General features: G+C 57.4%; 1 protein-coding gene across 8 annotated transcripts in view; it reads left to right on the forward strand.

The window, feature by feature from the left end:
* SPATS2 (spermatogenesis associated serine rich 2) overlaps nt 1-10,017 on the forward strand; it is a 46,653-nt gene extending 36,636 nt beyond the window's left edge. For all 8 annotated transcript variants that reach the window (XM_006131175.5, XM_089774858.1, XM_075901965.2 and 5 more), the window contains 5 exons: nt 4,127-4,185; nt 6,330-6,439; nt 7,458-7,560; nt 8,269-8,471; nt 8,887-10,017. In XM_006131175.5, coding sequence (XP_006131237.3) covers nt 4,127-4,185; nt 6,330-6,439; nt 7,458-7,560; nt 8,269-8,471; nt 8,887-9,228 — 817 coding nt within the window. In that variant the 3' untranslated portion in view covers nt 9,229-10,017. The remainder of the gene's footprint in view (nt 1-4,126; nt 4,186-6,329; nt 6,440-7,457; nt 7,561-8,268; nt 8,472-8,886) is intronic.
* The last annotated feature ends 8,247 nt before the right edge of the window (nt 10,018-18,264 follow it).

The raw sequence follows: 18,264 nt of genomic DNA on the forward strand, positions 1-18,264 counted from the left end.
TGAAATCACAACCGTGTGGTTGGCATCCTTTCACCTTCCTTGTTTCCCCCTGAATTTCAGCAGCTGTCAGCTGGCGTGGTTTTTCCCCCTCTTCTAAACCTGCACTTCCGGTCTCTGCCGTGAACTGACCTACCCTCTCCCAACTTAGAACCGTCAAAAAATGAATGTTTGTTCCTGAAAGGACCTGGCACAAGGAGCTTGTTTCTTGAGCAAGAAGCCGCTGGATTTTACCGCAACAGACCACTGTTCAGTGTATGACCCTCCAACCTACTTGACCTTTGCCCCTTAGTCAGCCCAGCTGTAAAATTGCTAAAAGGCTCCAGCTGAGCGTCTCTGGGTAAACAATTACAAACCAACACAAGCCTGAGATTGCACTGGCTGGTAGGAGTGTTTGGGGTTTGCCCATCAAACCACGCCGCCAGCGATGGCTGATAGAAGCACGCTGCTGCGTTAGCATGGGTGAGGTCTGTGTGTGGGGAAGGAGGGTGCATAAGTCCCTGGGGTGGTCACGCAATCTCAGCACAGTAAAGCTGCTTCTCCACCCGGAGATAGCCCCGGGTCATTGCTGTGTGCTGTTGGGGTGGGACAGAGTTAGCAGAGTGCAGTCACCGGTTATCCTCCCTTCCTGACCACGTTCTGCACCGCACAGCCCATCCGAACTGTTCTGGTCTGGTTGGGAACTTTAACTGTGCAAAGCTACGTGACTTTTGGGTCATTTGACTTCGGTGCTAGTCGTCACTAGGAGCTTTTGTGTTCTGTGTATTTGTATTACGGCAGTGTCTAGCCAGGGTCAGGGCCTTACTGCAGCAGGCACATGCACTGTCTGTTCTGAATAGCTTAGTCATATAAATGTAGGGCTGAAGAGGTGGTCTAATGTATCCCTGCACTGAGTCAGGAACCCTGAGCCATCCCTGACCACGCTCTGTCTAACTCAGGGGTGGCCAAAAGGGCCTCCGTGGGCCGGATCCAGCCTGCCAAGTGGGTGGATCTGGCCTGCAGAGGCCCTGCCGCTCCCCCACACCCAGGCCAATTTAGGGCCTGAGTGTGGGGGGAATTGCGCAAAGTTTCCTCCGCCCTGCCCCTGTCCCTGCCCTGTGAGGAGCTTGCAGTGCTTAGAAGCGCCACGTGCTCCTGGCGGGACGGGAGGAGGCTTCACGTGCTCCCCTGCCCCTGAGTCCTGATTGGCCTGGGGGCAGAAGGGGGAGCGTGTGAAGTCTCTTCCCACCGCCAGGGGCATAGGATCCTATGGGGAACCTTGTGGGAGGGGGCAAAGGCACTTCATTCTCCCCCAGACGCAGGGAAGTATCCTGGCCCCCTCTCCTCTTCTACTTGAGGCCCCACCCCTTCCAGTGTGGCCCGGGACCACTTCAGAAATTTCTGAAGTGGCCCCCGGCAAAAAATGATTGCCCACCCCTGGTCTGACTTGATCTTAAACACCACCAATGAGTCCATAGCTCTGTGGGATGCCTGTTAGCTCCTAACTCTCTTCATGGTTAGAGCGGATATTTGGAAAATCTTTCCACATCTCTCTCCTTACAAAGTAAGCCTGTTACCCCTTGTCCTACTTTCCGTGGACACAGAGAGCTACCGCTCACTGTCTTCTTTCTAACAGCCCTTAATGTAGCTCGAGGCATCTCGGCTCCCACCCTCCTCGGCTGTCTCTACTCAAGACTTACACGTACCGGGATTTTTAACCTTGCCTCCTAGGTCAGGCTTTCAGAACTTTGTATTGCTACTGAGCTCTCCTCTGGACTCTCCAGTTGGTCATCAACACCTGGGATAAGCAGAGTGGGGCAGTTCCCTCCTGTGTCTTGTCTGATCACAGCTCCCGGTGTTCGCCTTTTGAGCAACTGCATCCCGTTGTTAGCACCTCTTCAAGTTGTGGTCTGCTGTCGCTTCCAGCTGCGTTCGTGCAGTACTAACGTGTGGTCCTCCTTGTGTGTTTGTGCGTTGGGTTTTGTCCCTCCTGAGCGCGAAGCACCTCGCATGTCATTGTCGAGTGTCGCCTAGTTAGGCACCGTGACACGCTGGTGAGTGAACAGAGACGACAAGGTGTGGTTCAGTCCGAATTCTCAGACCGGGAAGAGCATTCAGGGCGTGCTATGCTCTGTGCCCGCTTTCAAGTGAGCAGTGGAAAGAATCCCCTTCCCGTTTGGCATGAGCGAGTCCCTCTCCCTGAGGAGTGATAAGGAGGTGACAGGTGATTAGTATAACTACAGAGATGCCAGTGTAGGGTACTTGAGGGCAGAACCCCCCCGCCTCCCTCCCTTGGGTATTGAAAGCGAAGTGAGCCGAAGGTCATGAACTGGCTATTGGCATTCTGCCTACCACGCCTGGTGACTTGGGCCACTGGGTACAAACCGCACCATGATGGGCAACTGAGGCAGCAGAAACATGCTGGAGGGAGGAGTGAGAGCAGAGGCAGCAATCGCGGCGGGACTAGGATGGAGACCTGAGCACGCTTTCTAGAACAGGAGGGCCCCTCCCCACATATATCAGAATCCAGAATATGGGCACTGGCCTTCCTCCTTTGCCTTTGTCTGCGTGACTCAGGTTACTCAAGGGTCTTCTCCAAAGGGCCTCTTCAGTGGATCAGCAGCTACCGCCAATCTCCTTTTTCCCCTTCTCTCTCCCCCCCCCCCCCCCCCCCCCCCCCCCCGTCTGCTCCTCAGTGGCTGAGCCAAGCAGCTAAGGCAGCTAGCTGAAGAGTGCTCACTCTGGTCTGAATTTGGCTGTCACTGGAAGCTCTGGCAGCCCGGCTCAGGGGATTTAGTCTGACAGCAGATAGGCATCCAAGTCACAGTACAGCTCACAGGCATATGAGGGGTATTGTTGTGACCCTCTTGGGGTCTCCCTTGCAGGCCAGTTGCTATAGTCACCATGGGCTTTTTAAGGGTCGGGCCATGAACGTCAGTGTTTGGGGGCCGCTTTCTGTGTGTGGGGACAACCGGAGGCCAGAGTGTCGAAGTCTTGAGTGTCACGTGTGTGTTCTTATATCCGGGACTTGTCACTTCATTGGCAAGGTGTGTTCGGCTATTCAAGAGCCTCTGTGATGTGAGCAGAAGCATCAGCATTCAGCCTTTGGGATTAGAGGGTAAAATCCTTCTCTTCCCCCCCACCCCTCCACATCTGCTATTTTGCCATGGGGAAGGCTGGGAATTGGTTTGAAACGCTAGAGCTTTACCGTCAACTGTTGGCTTTGGGGCTTTGATGGGATTTTTTTTTTAAGTCTTAGACCCTTCTCAGCAGCCTCTCAAAGGCCTTCCCTCAAGCCAGCTTACGCGGTGAGTGTCAGAACCAAGGGGATTTTAACATGTTGTGTAACGAGCCAAGTGGACTTTGCCTGTGCATCCTGTCCAGAGCCTGAACACACACAACCTGGTGGTAACGAGGCTTGTTACTGACACGGCCAAGTAACAGACTGAGATGGGGGCAATGAGCGACTCAAAGTCGTGTCCCCGGGTCTGTCCTGCTGCAGCTGTAGCTCAAAGCTCAGCTCTTGCTGAGACCGTTCTGGAGGGAGTGTTACCTAGTGGTAAGGTCGAGGCCTTGGCCATCAAGACTTCTGGTACTGCCACAGACTGAGCCTGCAGCTTGTGCGAATCACTTAATCTCTCAGCTCTGGTTTCCTCATCTGTGACTGGGGGGTTTTCTGATGCAGGCCTGCAAAACACGATTTCCTGCAGCAGCTTTGCCATTCTCCCCTTCCTGTCACAAGCTGATGGCACCAGTGCCGGGAGGCTGCCCCAGCCACAAGCACGGATTTCTGTGGGCCGCACTGGGACTGGATTTCACACACAGCTCTGGCACGTCCAGACCAAATGGGAACGGGCGGACATGAAGGTGGGTGTGGGACTTCCAGCGGCCGCTCCAGGCTGGGAAGGGCTGCGGCGGCGTAGGTGCTTTCTGGCGCCACCTGCTGGCCTGACCTCTGCTGACTGACCAACAGCGACTGAAGCGCGTCTGTGTTGAGTGCATCTCGCCACGTCAAGGGAGGAAGCTTTTGCTGCTGTCTGTTTCCCCCCCCAAAATCCTTTGGCAACTTTGAATTCTGGGTTATTTGTATCGAGATTGTGAACTCAGGCTCTTGATATCAGACCTTCTTACTGTCACCTTCTCTTCTTAGCCTCATGGACCGAGAGGTAGCGCTCCTGGCCGAAATGGACAAAGTGAAAGCAGAAGCAAGTAAGACTCGTTTTATTTTTATAAAATGCCTCCTCTTAAAAGCTGCTGCTATTCTGCTTTACCAGCAGAGCTGCACAGGCACAGTTCCCATGAGAGCAGAGTGTCTAGTGAAACTTCCAACTTCCATCATTCCTCGGTAAACGAATCACACACACACACACCCCCTGCCGGCTAGACTGGCATGTGGCCGTTAAAGGGACGCCAATCAAACTTGGCCACAAGCTGCATTTGTTTTGTGAAGTTAGTCAGGCTTCAGTGCCGTAAAAAGTTCTTATTCCAGAGCAAGGTTTCTTTTAAACCAACATCCCGTTGTCATGGTTGCAGTCTGACCATTGTGTAAGAGCAGTATAAGAATAAAGTGAAATTCACTAGCTGCTTTATGTTCGAGAAATGAGTAGCATAAATGCACAGTGAAGTAGCTACAAGATCCTTTCCATTTTAATAATGCTGGGTGTCACAAAGCTAAGGAAATGTTTTTAATCGGATGATGTGCCTTTAAATATTTAAACCTTCCTTTATATAACCACTGTTTTTGTATCGGGTCTTAATTGAGCCAGATTTGTGTTTAAATCTAGTTAGAACTTGCCGTGCCACTAAGACTTTACCTTCTCTGGTTACACACAATTGTTGTTAACTAGACTAATTCACTTGCCAAAAGACAAGCTATTTGGGTATTAATGTCTCCAGATCGCTGCTTTCTCTGTGACACACCGAAGGTTGTTTTGTGCTAGGAAGTAAAAAACTCCCCCCGAAGTGTAGGCTGAAGCTGAGGGCGCATATTCCTCTTGATGTCCCCTCTCTCTCTGTTCCTGGTTCTGTACTGAAGATCAGGAGGGCAGCTGCCTGCTGGTGCAGGCTGTTTGGGGTAATCAGGAAGGAAATGGAACGGTGAGAGAGACGGGCTCGGTTTTTGTGCACGTGCCAGTGCTACTGACCCTCAACAAAACAAAATCCAGCTTTGTTCTTAAGCTCCCTTTCCAGTGGCTTCCTTAGCGGGGTGCTCTTGTGGTCAGAAACTGTTGCAGTCTGGACAGTGTAGCAGGGGTGAAAGTCAGTGCCAGAATTTATCCGTATCTGCTGGGGTCTTCGGCAAGGTGGGACGGCAGCTTTGGGCTCCTGGAAGGGATGGAGCCTTGAGCAGAAGGGATGAGGCTGGGGCAAAGTCCCAAGCCAGCCCTTCGTGGCTGCTGCTGTTGTGGCAGCAGCTGGCTGTGGGCCCTTTTAGCAGCTGTGTCTTTTTGCTCCCTCACTCCCAATCAGCGGCTCTGCTGGTAGGGTGTGGCAGCGCTGCCAACGGGGGCAGCAGAAGGGGTAACTTAGTTAAAGCGCCACCGAGGCACTGCTTTGGGGCTGTCCGTGTGCTGGCCAGTACCAGCAGCCGGTCCCTGCCGCTTTCACCTCTGCAGTGTTGCTGACACAACATTGTGGCAGTGTTTTAATGTTCCTTTTCTTGACACAGCAGCCTCCGGTGCTTAACTCGCCGTTTGGGGGTGTGGTTAAACAGGCTGTGTGCCGGCGGGATGCTTTGTAGCAGAATTCAAGGCATGTTAAGTTTCAACGAGGGATGTTAAATCTCAGTTAATGGAGTAGTGGATTAACCTCATGAATTCTCTTATTCGTTACTTGACTATTCTATAGTCCCTGGGGTGGGGCTGGTAGCCAGTGTGCTCTGACCCCACTCCCGGGGAGCCCCCTGCCACTCCACGCTGCTGCCCTGTATCAGAAGCAGCAGCATGGGGTGACAGCCAGGAGCTAGTCTGTGAGGGCAGCCAGTTTTAAAACCAGCTTCCCTTGTAGGCTGGCTGTCTGTCACCCTGCAGTGCAGGGTGGCAGCAGCCCCTGTCATGGGGGGCTGAGCTGCCAGATCTGGCGTGAGCTGGAACTGAGCCGGGCTGCCTGCCCACCTGGCTCCTAATACCCTGTAACTGCAGAGCCACACCAGGGGTAGGTCCCACACCCTGTGAACCAAGACTGAACTGGGCTACAACCTGCTATAAAACATACTAGTGAGGGGGAGAATACATGTAGTCTGTAGCATTAACCTATAAGCTCTTGGTGGTTTACATCCCTAGTTTCAACAGACTGACCCCTTCCGTCAGCATGAATTCTGCATAAGCTTTGGTCTCCCGTTCTCTGCATTTCAGTGGAAATCCTGGTCAGCCGACAGAAGAAAGCTGGGGCTCTAAAGAAGATGACTGATGTTGCCGTGCGCATGTCAGAGGAGCAGTTGGTAGAGCTTAGAGCTGACATAAAGGTAAACTTTTCTACTCCTCCTTCCTGTTACAACAGGGCACTGACCTGAGCGCTGACTCCTGGGTTTGGAATGAAGCGTGTCATGTAACCGAGTGTCGGTTGTGCCCAGGGAGTGCAGGCTTCAGCTCGCTGACTGACTCAGAATGGAGCCAGCCGGGTGCATACCTGAAATGACATTGCCCGGTGTCCATTCAGAGCGGCACCCGTGCCTGTAAAGTTTCGCTTTCTGCTCTGCATAAAACAGTAGCTCTCAGATTCCATTCGCTCCCAGCCGCGCGTGGGCCATGGCGGCGGGTGAGCTGCGGGACCCTTTGTTCCGCGTTTTTACAGCCAAAATTCTGACTTGAACCAACCAAGGATCTTTTGATCCTTATCAGCGCTTAATTAAACGTGGAACAAAGCTGTTTTGGACTGGCCTGGAACAGGCCTCTGGCACCTCGCGAGCCTTGGCTCCGTGGCTGGCCTGGCAGGGTGGGCATCAGAGGATGCGCTGAACTAGGCAGTCTGCAGTTGTCACTTCCACAAGCATCAGCAGGCACCTGACCACTGGGTCCCTTGCATTCAGACACGCACGCACTTTGACCACCAGAGGTCAGTAAAATGTTATCTACTGGCTGCTTTAAAATCCAGCCTGCAAGTCCGAGCCCAGGCTTGCTGCGTTCTCCCAGCAACAATCGGTCCTAAGCTGGGCTTGTCCTCTCCCATTCGGACTGTAGCATCCAAAGCAGATTCACGAGCCGCCCTGACCCCGGTCGTGGGTGAGAGGCAGATCCAGCTGCTCTCACAGGGTTACCCTGAAATGCCACTGCTGGTGGAGGCTGTCGACACTGGTGTGTTTGCACTGGTGGAGGGGAGCCACACCGCACCTGAGCGACTCACGGGGGTGACTGTCGCCTTTCTTGGCCGGCTGTCAGAGCCATGCCTGACCCGAGCAGCTGTTGCCAGGCGAGGTAGACCCTCGTCTGTGTTTCCCGTCTCAGTGCCAGTTTGTCACCGGGCATGTGTTCCTTCCCATTAAGCACTTTGTCAGCGAACGCAAATACGATGAAGACCTGGGCAGAGTGGCACGATTCACCTGTGATCTGGACACAGTCAAGAAGAGCATCAGCTCATTTGGGCAAGGTGAGCAGGTCGGCTGCGGGCAGGGTCGGGTGCCGGTGCCGGTGCCAGGGCTCCTGGGTTTAAATTAGGGGCCAGTGGTAAGAGTGCTATTGGGGGGCTCTGCTCTGGAAGGAGCTTCCTTTCTGTTGACCTTTGGAGCATGGTGCAATGGGCGGTGAGTTTTGGGGTGAGCCCAGGGCGGGGAGGGTAGTGGGCTGCCAGCTGTGTAATGTTAGTGTTTTGTGTTTGGTGGGGGAGTATCTTTGCCGGGGCCCCCTTGTAGCCCTGCGCATGTGAGCAGCGTTGACAATGGGGGGCGTGACGGATCCTGGTCAGACCTGACAGAGGCTCTTCGAAGGGCGGTAAATTCACTCAGGCTATAAAAGTCCGGCAGGAGCTAAGTGGTCTCCATCAGGAATGTGCTTAGTCTGGGGATGGAGGATCACGTCTAGTGGTGGGAGCACGACTTGGACCCTCTGTGTTCACTGGGGTGTCTGTGTTGGGGCCCTTCGGGGTGTTCTCAGGCTGGTGCATTGACCCTGGCCAGCTGAGCTCCGCACAGGTCGTAGGTCAGTCAGCAGGTGAAGTGGTAGCGTAAGCCCCATGGGACATCCATTCGTGTTGTAGGCCCGCGGTGGGTGTGGCTAGGGGGCACATGCGCGTGTGAAGGGGCGTGCGGTTCCTTGAGGCCTAGAAGCAGAATCTGCCCTGAATTGTTTTCCATTTCAGTGTCCCATCCAAAGAACAGTTACTCAACCAGATCCCGGTGTAGCTCCCTCACATCCGTGCCCCCGAGCCCCAGCGATCCCTCTGCCCTGGCATGTGCCTCTGCTCCCAGCCTTCCCCCTGCAAGCAGGAAGCCCCCGTCCTCAGCAGAAACACCTGCAGCCGGAGCCAGCGCCGGCAGCCGTCCATGCCTGCCTCACCGAGAGGTAGGTGATGCCTTCGCAAGAGAAGTGTTCAGGGACCTCAGCTCCAGCTCCGGGCTATTTCCTCGATCTCAGATGGAACCCTCCTGCCAAGCGCGTTGTGTCTCGTTCCCTGGTCACCAGGCCAGAGGGCACAACGTGAATCCAGAGCAGGGCTTGGCTCACTTCTCAGAGAGCAGCAATGGCAGCGGTCAGCCATCACCTGCCCCTCCCCAGCACCCGCCTGGCTACTGCGACAATCCCTGGAAATGCCACCAGCCCAGGGGGCTTGCAGGGTGGCTGTCCTGTTGCGCTGGGTAGGGCGGGGGTGGCTCTGCCAGGGCCTTGGCACTGGTGGTTCAAAGATCTCTGCTGCATGTCGCTCACTGGCTCTGCTAGTCTCTCTCCAGGCACTTGCCAGCCCTTCTTTCTGTTTCAGGCCTTCCAGGGTAACAGGAGACGAGGCCAGGGTTCCCGGCTCCAAGGCCAGCGCCGTTCCGGCCCCTCCAATCCCGGAAGACCCGACAGTACGAACCGGTCCAGAAACGGGCCTTGGGCACAGCCCAGTTCCAAGTCTCAGAATTCCCAGTGCCGACCTGCAGGGATTGCTAATGACCCTGGCCAGACTCATTCCACAGGAACCAGTGGAACTGGTACCGTCTCGCCAGGGAGCCAGCCCGTCCACTCGGCCCAGGCGCATCCAGCCACACCCGACACAGAAACCGTGGGTCTCCCCCAACGCAGGCCGAGGGCCAGGCAGCTGGAAGCGGCCAGTTCCTGAGCAGCGATCCAGAGCCTTTCCCTCGGCTTGAGAACGGGACTGTAGGAAACTCCTCGCTAGAGATTAACAAAGGGACGTTTACACTTCTCTCTGGGGCCCCTTTTCTCTCCCCTCCTCTGTGCGTTTCCTTCCCTGCCCGCTCTTTGTGGAAGCTGCTGACGGCACCTCCATTCATGTTACTGCAGTGGGGCGGGTTTGGGTTTTCCTGAGAACACTCTGCTGCCGCTAGATCTTCTGCGTCCCCGGGCGACTGCAAGTATCCTGAGGCATCTTTTCCTGCAGGCCTGGGCACAGCGCAAAATAACTTCCACGGAGCCCTCCTTGGCCCCGACACCCAGAGGTGTGAAGCTTCCTTCCCCCTCCCAGCCAGCTCCCACTTGAACCCCCACACTGTTCATGCTGGCAGTGAAGACGGCTGCTGTGAACTGTGAGTGCTGGGGAGCCGGTCGGATGGGCGAACGCCTCCTTTTCCCCGGAGCTGCTCCAGATCCCAGCGGCCACCCGAGCCTTGCTGCAGCCCAGAATGAAACTGGTCACCAGAGTGTCCCAGACCCTTGCTAGCTGGAGCCATGTTGCAGTTCTTGTACAAATTTAGATGTTCCCTATTTTTAATGTTCGGGGCGGGTGTCTCTCTATTTTATTCACACCCCACCCCCATCCCAACCCCATCTTGTCCCTAAACTAAATTTAAAAGTCTCTAAATTAGCAGTGCTAATCCTAGGTAACGCCAGTCAGAAATTGCTCCCATCTTTCTTTATAGTTGTACAAATAAAGATAATGCTGACGACATACACGCCGAACTGTCTGCGCTTCCCTGCAGCAGGGACTGTTGGAGCGCTCCTGAGCTCCCCCGGGGGCTGGGACTGGAGCTCTCCCTTTTGGGTGCTGCGTGGGGACTGAATGCAGATCTCTGAACCCCTGTTCTCAGCCTCACACAAAACAAAGTGGCTTAAATTCCACTCGGGTGACTCGGTAGCAGCCATTCGGAGGGACAGCGGAAGCCCCGCGGGCGTTGCAGTGACGGCAGCGGGCCTGTCGTCCCAGAGCTGTCTGGGGCCATTAGCGGGTCTGAGGTAAAGGGCCTAGAATTTAATGAAGGCTGAAAAGGCCTCCTCCCTCACCCGCTTGTGGAAAAACCGGAGCTGAGGCGCTGCAGTGCCTGGGAACTCCCCGCTCCCTTCCCGTTGGAGATCTCCGCTGGCCTGGAGTCCCCGGGGCTTTGTGGAGTGAGAAATCACTTCTGAGTCTTGGAACTGGGACTGCATGTGGCGGCCATGTTGGGTTACGCTGGCAGCCCCCACCCCAAAGGTAAATGACGATAGCAGAAAATAGGGATGTTAAAAAATGCTGGTTGTGATCAAGTAGCCGCTAAAAATGTTAGCGGTTGCACGCTGGCTTCCCGGGGTCGGGGGCAGCAGCCAGTGGCTCCCAGCTGCTGGCCCCACTTCCAGGGAGCTGACTGCTGCCCCATGCTGCAGACTCTTACATAGAGGGGTAGCGTGGGGCAGCACCTAGCTTCCAGCGCACTGTTCCTGGTGGTTAGGTCCATCAATGGGTATTAGCCAGGGTGGGTAGGAATGGTGTAACTAGCCTGTCTGGAAATGGATGGCAGGAGAGGGATCACGTGAGGATTACCTGTTGTGTTCACTCCCTCTGGGGCGTCTGGCATCGACCACAGTGGCAGACAGGATACTGGGCTAGATAGACCTTTGGTCTGACCCAGTCTGGTCGTTCTTATGTTTTGTGCCAGCTCCTGGCACGTACCAGTTCCCGCCTGCTGCCCCATTCCCGGGGAACTGGCTGCTGCCCCATGCTGCAGACTCATACTGAGGTGGTGGCACCTAGCTTCCGGCATGTACCGGCTCCCAGGGAGCCATCTTTTAAGCCAGCTCCTGGCATGTACCAGGTTCCAGCCGCTGCCCCACTCCCAGGGAGCTGGCTGCCACCCCACACTGCTGCCTCTGAATGATAGTCTGCAGCAGGGGTGGCAGCCAGCTCCCTGGGAGTGGGAGGGAAGCCGGAGCGGGAGCTGGTGTGTAACCATTTGGGTAACGAATAAGCTCCTAGCAGCAAAGCCACTCTGCAAATTAGTGCATGAAGCCCAGCTTGGGTGGTGATTGCACTCTGGGGAGTGATTTTCTTCTGAGTCCTTATTTCCTGGTGTCTAGAACATCCTCGCGTTCCTTCGGTGGTGGAGTGTCTAAAGTTCAGGTGTCATCTGTGATCAGATAATCCCCTGGCTTCTAAAACTTCCTCCGGGCTATTCAGTGCCAGTCACTGGGCGAAGCCTGAAAGCGTGTCGTTAAATGTGTCTGTAAATGGAGCACGGGTGCAGCAGCCTTGTGGCATGCCACAAGCCATCAGCCTGCATTGTCTCCATGTGTTTAAAAACCCTCCTTGCTCCTATCTTGGCTTAGCCACTGCAACTTTCTCCGTGCCGAGGCATGGGTGGGGGTGAGTTACTGCCTGGTTTGAGCTGCTGGCTCTGTGTGTAGTCGTTACATAATGCTTCGCCCCTGCTTGGCACAGTCCACCCAGTCAAATGCAAGGCAGCGAGAGACACCAGGAAGGGGTTCTGTGACGGGGGGCAGCATCTTTGGGGTCAGCTGCGGAATGCCTCTGTGACCAGTGAGAGTCAATATTTGAACAGAGTCCCCATTCCGCCATGTGTGAACGGGACGGGGGCCCCTTAGCTCCAGAGAGTTTGAGATGCGCCGATGAAATCCCATTTGCCTTCTGCCCTTCTCCAAGGCCTGATCCCTCCCCCCCCTTGCCCCAGAGAGCTTCCATCAATCAAACCCTGGTCATGCAAAACCCCAAAGCACTCACTGCCTTGGTCCATTCTTCGCTCTCTCCTGGGCTAATGCTGCTTTTCGCTTGCAGTGGCTTTACTGGCATTTTGGAGAGAACATGACAGCCACACCCTCCCCTTCTCCCAGCCGTGAGTCACTGCGGGGGGAGCTGCTGCAAAGGGATGTCTAATGATTTGTTTCAGGCCTGGGCTGAGGGCTCTGAGAGGCAGGGCAGCGTGTCTAGTGCAGCCTCTCTCCCTTCCTTTCTCTTCCCTGCCCCTCTCCCTGACTCACCGGGAGCCTCAGCAGTCTCACTTTGCTCCCGCTTCCCTCCTGGTGAAAATGAGGATGAGTGAGCTGGTTGCGTACAGCACTTATGCCTTGTCTGCTCCAAGAAACGTGCTGACTCTCAAAATGTGGTGAGCTGGCTTGGCCGCGTCTGTGCAAACAGGGAACGGTGGGATTGTCAGCTGCGGAAGGCCTGTCCGTAGAGGAAACCCCTTATGTGCAAAATATTTAAAAAACAGAAGCTCAGGTTTCCCAGGTATCCACCAGATTGGTCTTTCTGGTCAGACCTAGCCCTGAGGAGGCTGTTGCTGGCATAGGTGGTGGCAGCGACACGCACTTCACTGCAATAGGAAAGTGGGGTTCAGGGGTGCCCTGAGAAACTGGAAATAAACGCAGGCCTCTACCAAAGATCCCGTAGGCTGCTTGGAGCTCAGAGCATGAGCACAGTTAAATCAGCTCGCTAGGTTTTCATCACCGTGCTCTCAGTCACCAAGGACACTGCTGGATCGGGTGTTTGTAGAAGCAGCTTTTTTTGTGCACAGTTACTTGCCACTCTTCTGTCTAATCACCAGAGTAATGGAGGGTGCATCAGGCTTTCAGAACCTGAGCGTAAACCCCCCTCTCTGCACTTAAAAGCCCCCAAATGCCCCTGGGGTTTATGCAACACATTAGGCTTTTAATTTTCTTCCTCAGTGAGTTGTAAAAATAACGAGGAGTCCTGTGCCACCTTGTAGACGGACTGATTTATTTGGGCATGAGGGTTTGTGGGTAAAAACCACTTTGGCGGGGGGGGAGGGGGGGAAGGGAAGGGAGATTCCCTTTGTGGGGGGGGGGGTGTAGGGAGGGAAGATTCCCTTGGCAGGGCCTGTGCACTATAAATCCCATTAATAGCTGTCCTGCAGATTGTTTCTGCTGGCCTCAGCACTTCACAGTGCTTGTTCCCATTTTACAAATGGGAAAACTGAGGGGCAGAGTCCAAGCGATTTGCCCAAAGATCAATGCCTGGAATAGCCTGAACACCAGCTGAATCCCTGTTCTGTTCCTTAAGGGAGTCTAAATTGGCCTTTCTGCTTACTAATCCCACCTTCCGTTATGGGAATGGCGAGGTCTGTACAAAATCTCACTTTTCATCCCCAAGTCACTTTGGGCTTTGCCCTCAAGTCACCACCTGCAACCAGCAAGAGCCGCCGCGCTCTTCCGGGCTCTCGTGGGTTCCGGGTGTCCAAAGAAACTCAGCGTTCCTGCTCCTCGCTGGGTTTGTAAAAGCCTGCAAAGCTGCCTAAGCGGTGGGCTCTGCTCCTCCTGGGCGTAGCCCGTTTGGCTGGCAGGGCACTGTGCCCCAACCCAGATCCGGGCCCCGTTGGGATGGGGGCTGACCGGTCCGTCTCTGCCCTGCGGGTTTTTGGGTGGCAAGGTGGGATGGGCCAGGGGTAGAATCCAGGTCTTCTGAGCACCGGGCGTGTGCCCTGACTATTGGACTGTGCTGCCCGTCTGTGCCCCAGAGAAATCCCTGCCCACTGGCTGCTGGACTCCCAGACCAGTTACTGTCACATGGCTCCTGAGTCTGATGCCGGAGATGCTGGGCTCAGTCTCAGTAAAGTGACCATCTCGCTCTTCTGTCTCGCTTCTCACACCAGCATCTCCCTCCCCCTTCCTGCGGCACCCAGCGCCCACCCCGGGACGCACCATTCCCAGCACTCTCTGGGTGTTTTTTGGGGGAGGAAGAGGGATCATGCGCCCCCTGACAGGGTCCATGGTTTAAAAGGGAGCCCAGCTGGTTTCATCTCACACCTCGAGAGGTCTCCAGGTGCAGCTGTGGCCCCCGGGGCCGCGTAAGCCTCAGAGTGATGCCAAAGGGCCTGTTGCCCTGTTCTCTGGGGATATCCCCCCGCGGCTGCCGGGGTGGGAGCAAGGGAGGCTGGTGCCTGCATTTAGGGATCTCTGAACTTCTACATTTAATGTCTGAATGAAGCAAGGGGGAGGTCTGGGGAGCCTCCCAGGGGTCCTGCACCAGCACAGCTGGGCTGGAAGTTGGCGCCGAGGCCTCTTGCCCCCCAACCCTCCTGCGCCTCCTCTGACACCAGCTGCCTGGTTCCGGGAGCTCCTGGCACTGCCTTTTCTTCTCTCCCATTTCGCGGCCTAGATAGCGCGCCCACGGGCCAGCCCACACAGCCTGTGCCGGCTGACATGCGCTTTCTCCAAAGGTTAGGTGCCCGCCCACGCCCGCAGGGAGTGGCACGGGGAGCAGGTAGCAGTAGGGTTGGCTGTGCCTGGCCTCCACGCTGGCACAGACTGACCTAAGCGCACTGGCCTGGCTCGTCCCTGTGGGGCTGCAAAAAGCTGCTGCCTGGACCCACAGGCAGGGCTCGTCTGCTACTGTGAACGGTGTCGGCCCTGAAAGCCGGGAGCCGCCCTTGGGTGCTCGCCTGCCGGAGAACCGCCCTCAGCTCTTCCTGCCCTGAGCCCAGTAACGTTTGGGCTTTGATTGCTGCCTTGCTCAGCATCCTGCTTTAGAGCCTCGGGCTTCCAGCTGTGCCAGGGTCCTGCCCTTTGCAACCAGCGTGAGGTCCTGATCCTACCACCGGGCCCATGCCAAGTCCCTGCAGGCCTGTGGGGCGGGGTTGATGCCCTGCGGCCTTAGCGTGCGGTGGAGAGGGGCAGATTGGGAGAAGAGGTGGAAAGGGGCTCGTGGGTCGGTAACGGTGCTGAGGGCCCCTAATCTGCCACCGGGCCGGGTTCAGAGGCAGCAGCGGCAGAAGCTGCACTTTGGCTGCCAATCAGGCCTTTGTTAAAGCAGGAATGGCCCGGCAGCTCCCAGTGGGGCCTGGGATCCTGCCTCCCCAGCTGCTCCAAAGGCGGTGTCTGAGGGAAGGCCAGGGCTGACCTGCCCCCCTACCCAGGGCACTTCTTTCTATCTCCCCCCACACACACACACTAGTAACATGGCAGGGGTCCGACCCTTGGGCGGTTCACCTCCTGGGACAGGGGACGGGTTCTCCTCTCGCCCTGGCTGGGGTTTTGCATCCTGCTAAACTCTTGTGGCCGTGAATGCCACAGGCCAGCTGGAGGCAGATGATTCCATCGCAGCTAGTTAAGGGGCTTTTGTGGCTGCCGCTGAAGCCGGGGTGCTCGAGCCCAGCTGCTGGATGCAGTGGACCCCTCCTCTGATCTCATCTGGTGCTTCACCAGCAGAGAGACCTGCCAGCTCCCCTGCTAGGTCTGAGGTGCTGACCGGCAGGGCCCCTTTGCCCAAGCGCAGATCTTGAGCTAGGGGCAGAGTTAAGGGGGGCAGGGTGTGAGGCTGAGCAGGTGCTGGCAGCCAGTGGGTGAATACTTGGGCTGTTGCTCATAGAAGTGAAGAAATCCCAGACCTGAGCCCATGGCTCTGTGTGCAGCAGCCTCAGTGCTCCCTGGGGACCAGTGCTTGGCACCAAGCCTGGTTTGGACAGGAGCCTCCTTTCTCCCCAAGATCACCTGGGTAACTTGTTGCCAGGAAACCACCTTGATTCTGAGTGTCTCCATCCCTGTGTTTGATGGTGGGGGGAGTGGAGGGCTGCCCAGCCCCCCAGGTGGGTTAGAGCAGCCCTGGGGCTACACTGATAGTTCTCTCCTCTGGGCCTGGGTAGCACCCTCCTGCCTGGTCCCACCCTCCTGCCTCTGCCCCCCTTCACCACCAGAACCCAAGTGTAACAGAATCAGTCCCTGGTCCTGCAGCGAGGGGCCTGGGAGCTGCCATCACAAAGGTCTAGGAGGCCGCATTTGGCTTGCCCTGGCTTCACCCTGCAGGCTTGGAGGAGTCCAGCACCGTCGCTCAGCCCAGGAAAGCCCAGTGCGGGGTGGAAAATAGGTGCCCAGCTACAGCCTGGCTGGGGCGAGTGCTCTGGGGAGGGGAGATGCTCCCGGTAGGGGGCACAGGAGGGCCCTGCTGGCTGTGCCAGGGGCTGCACAGATGGGGGAAGGAGCAGTCCTGCCCTGAGGAACTTGGTCTGCCAGAGCACCAGCTGCAGGAGGAGGGAGAGGTGCATTGCTGTGACCCCAGCTCTAGGAGGCCTGAGCCTGGCCTGGCCACCGTGCAGGCCCCTCCCTGCCCCTGGAGTTTGCATTCTTCCCAAAGCAGAGCCAGGACTGGGGGCAAGGGGAGAGGGAAGGGGCAGAGCTCAGTGTACACTGGGGTCTTGAGCATCCGCTGAGGAGAGATTCAAACGTGCCAGGCCCAGGGGCTTAGCAGAGAGCCCTGACTAGGTTTTGTTTCCATGGGTGGTGCACGTCCACACCCACCTCAGGGACCTCAACCCTTATTCTGCACATGGATGGAAAAGAGCAAAGGGACCGTTGGGGGGGGGGGGGGGGGGGGCTCAGTGCCGGATTTCCCAGCCTCTCGGCCATTAGGCCCCGTGTATCACAGCGGGCATGACTGGGCAATGCCCACCCCAGCAGCACTGCAGCCTGCCCCCCACCCCACCCTCAGCAGCATGTCCAGTACCCGTCCTGCCAGTGACATTGCAGCGTGTCCAGTGCCCGTCCTGCCAGGAGCCCTGCAGGTGTCTAGTGCCCGTCCTGCCAGCGTCCCTGCAGCGTGTCCAGTGCCCATCCTGCCAGTGACATTACAGCGTGTCCAGTGCCCATCCTGCCAGTGACATTGCAGCGTGTCCAGTGCCCGTCCTGCCAGTGACATTGCAGCGTGTCCAGCGCCCATCCTGCCAGCAGCCCTGCAGCGTGTCCCTGCCCATCCTGCCAGCGGCCCTGCAGCGTGTCCAGTGCCCATCCTGCCAGTGACATTGCAGCGTGTCCAGTGCCCATCCTGCCAGTGACATTGCAGCGTGTCCAGTGCCCGTCCTGCCAGTGACATTGCAGCGTGTCCAGTGCCCATCCTGCCAGTGACATTACAGCGTGTCCAGTGCCCATCCTGCCAGTGACATTGCAGCGTGTCCAGTGCTCGTCCTGCCAGTGACATTGCAGCGTGTCCAGTGCCCATCCTGCCAGTGACATTGCAGCGTGTCCAGTGCCCGTCCTGCCAGTGACATTGCAGCGTGTCCAGTGCCCGTCCTGCCAACGGCCCTGCAGCGTGTCCAGTGCCCGTCCTGCCAGCGGCCCTGCAGCGTGTCCAGTGCCCGTCCTGCCAGTGACATTGCAGCATGTCCAGTGCCCTTCCTGCCAGCGGCCCTGCAGCATGTCCAGTGCCCGTCCTGCCAGTGACATTGCAGCGTGTCCAGTGCCCTTCCTGCCAGCGGCCCTGCAGCATGTCCAGTGCCCGTCCTGCCAGTGACATTGCAGCCTGTCCAGTGCCCGTCCTGCCAGCGACATTGCAGCGTGTCCCTGCCCATCCTGCCAGGGGCTCTGGGCAGAAGGTTCTGACTTTGCTGCGCCAAGTGCCTGTGATAAATCCACCGCCCCCCTCCCTCTCTGCCTTCCCCCGCCCCCGAGTCAGACGCAGAGACCTCAGCCAGGCGGCAGCCCGCCAGGGGGTCGGGCTTGCCCCTTTGCTAGCTCGGGGAGCCGGCCTGGCCCGGGGCCCTTAGCGGGGCGGAGTGGGGGGTGGCCAGGCCCTGGCGGGCGTGGGCGCCCCAGTTGGGGGCGTGGGCCTATCTCTGTTCAACGGTGGGGGACGGACCTGGCCTGGCCCCTGGTGCCGCGGGGGGGAGGGAGAAGAGCGGGCCCCTGGGCCCGGCTGTGGACTCGCCCCCCCCCCCCCCCAGCAAAGCCAAGGGAGGACCCAGGAGTCCAGACTCCAGCCCCTCCCCCGGCCCGGCCCCGCGCCCCCGAGCTGGGACTGGACCCGGGAGCGCTTGGCCGGGCAGCGCGATGCCGGTGCCCGTCCCAGGGCTGGGGGCTCTGCCCCGGGAGGAGGCGGCGCCGGGGGTGGCGCTGATCTGGGACCTGCTGCCGGAGGTTGCTGCGGGGTAGCCGCGGCCCCTCCCCTGCTCAGAGCGCCGGCTCCGGCTCCGGCTCCCCCTCC

Source organism: Pelodiscus sinensis, chromosome 31 (genome assembly GCF_052426305.1).
Source record: "Pelodiscus sinensis isolate ZL-2025 chromosome 31, ASM5242630v1, whole genome shotgun sequence".
In the NCBI taxonomy this organism is placed as follows: Eukaryota; Metazoa; Chordata; order Testudines; family Trionychidae; genus Pelodiscus; species Pelodiscus sinensis.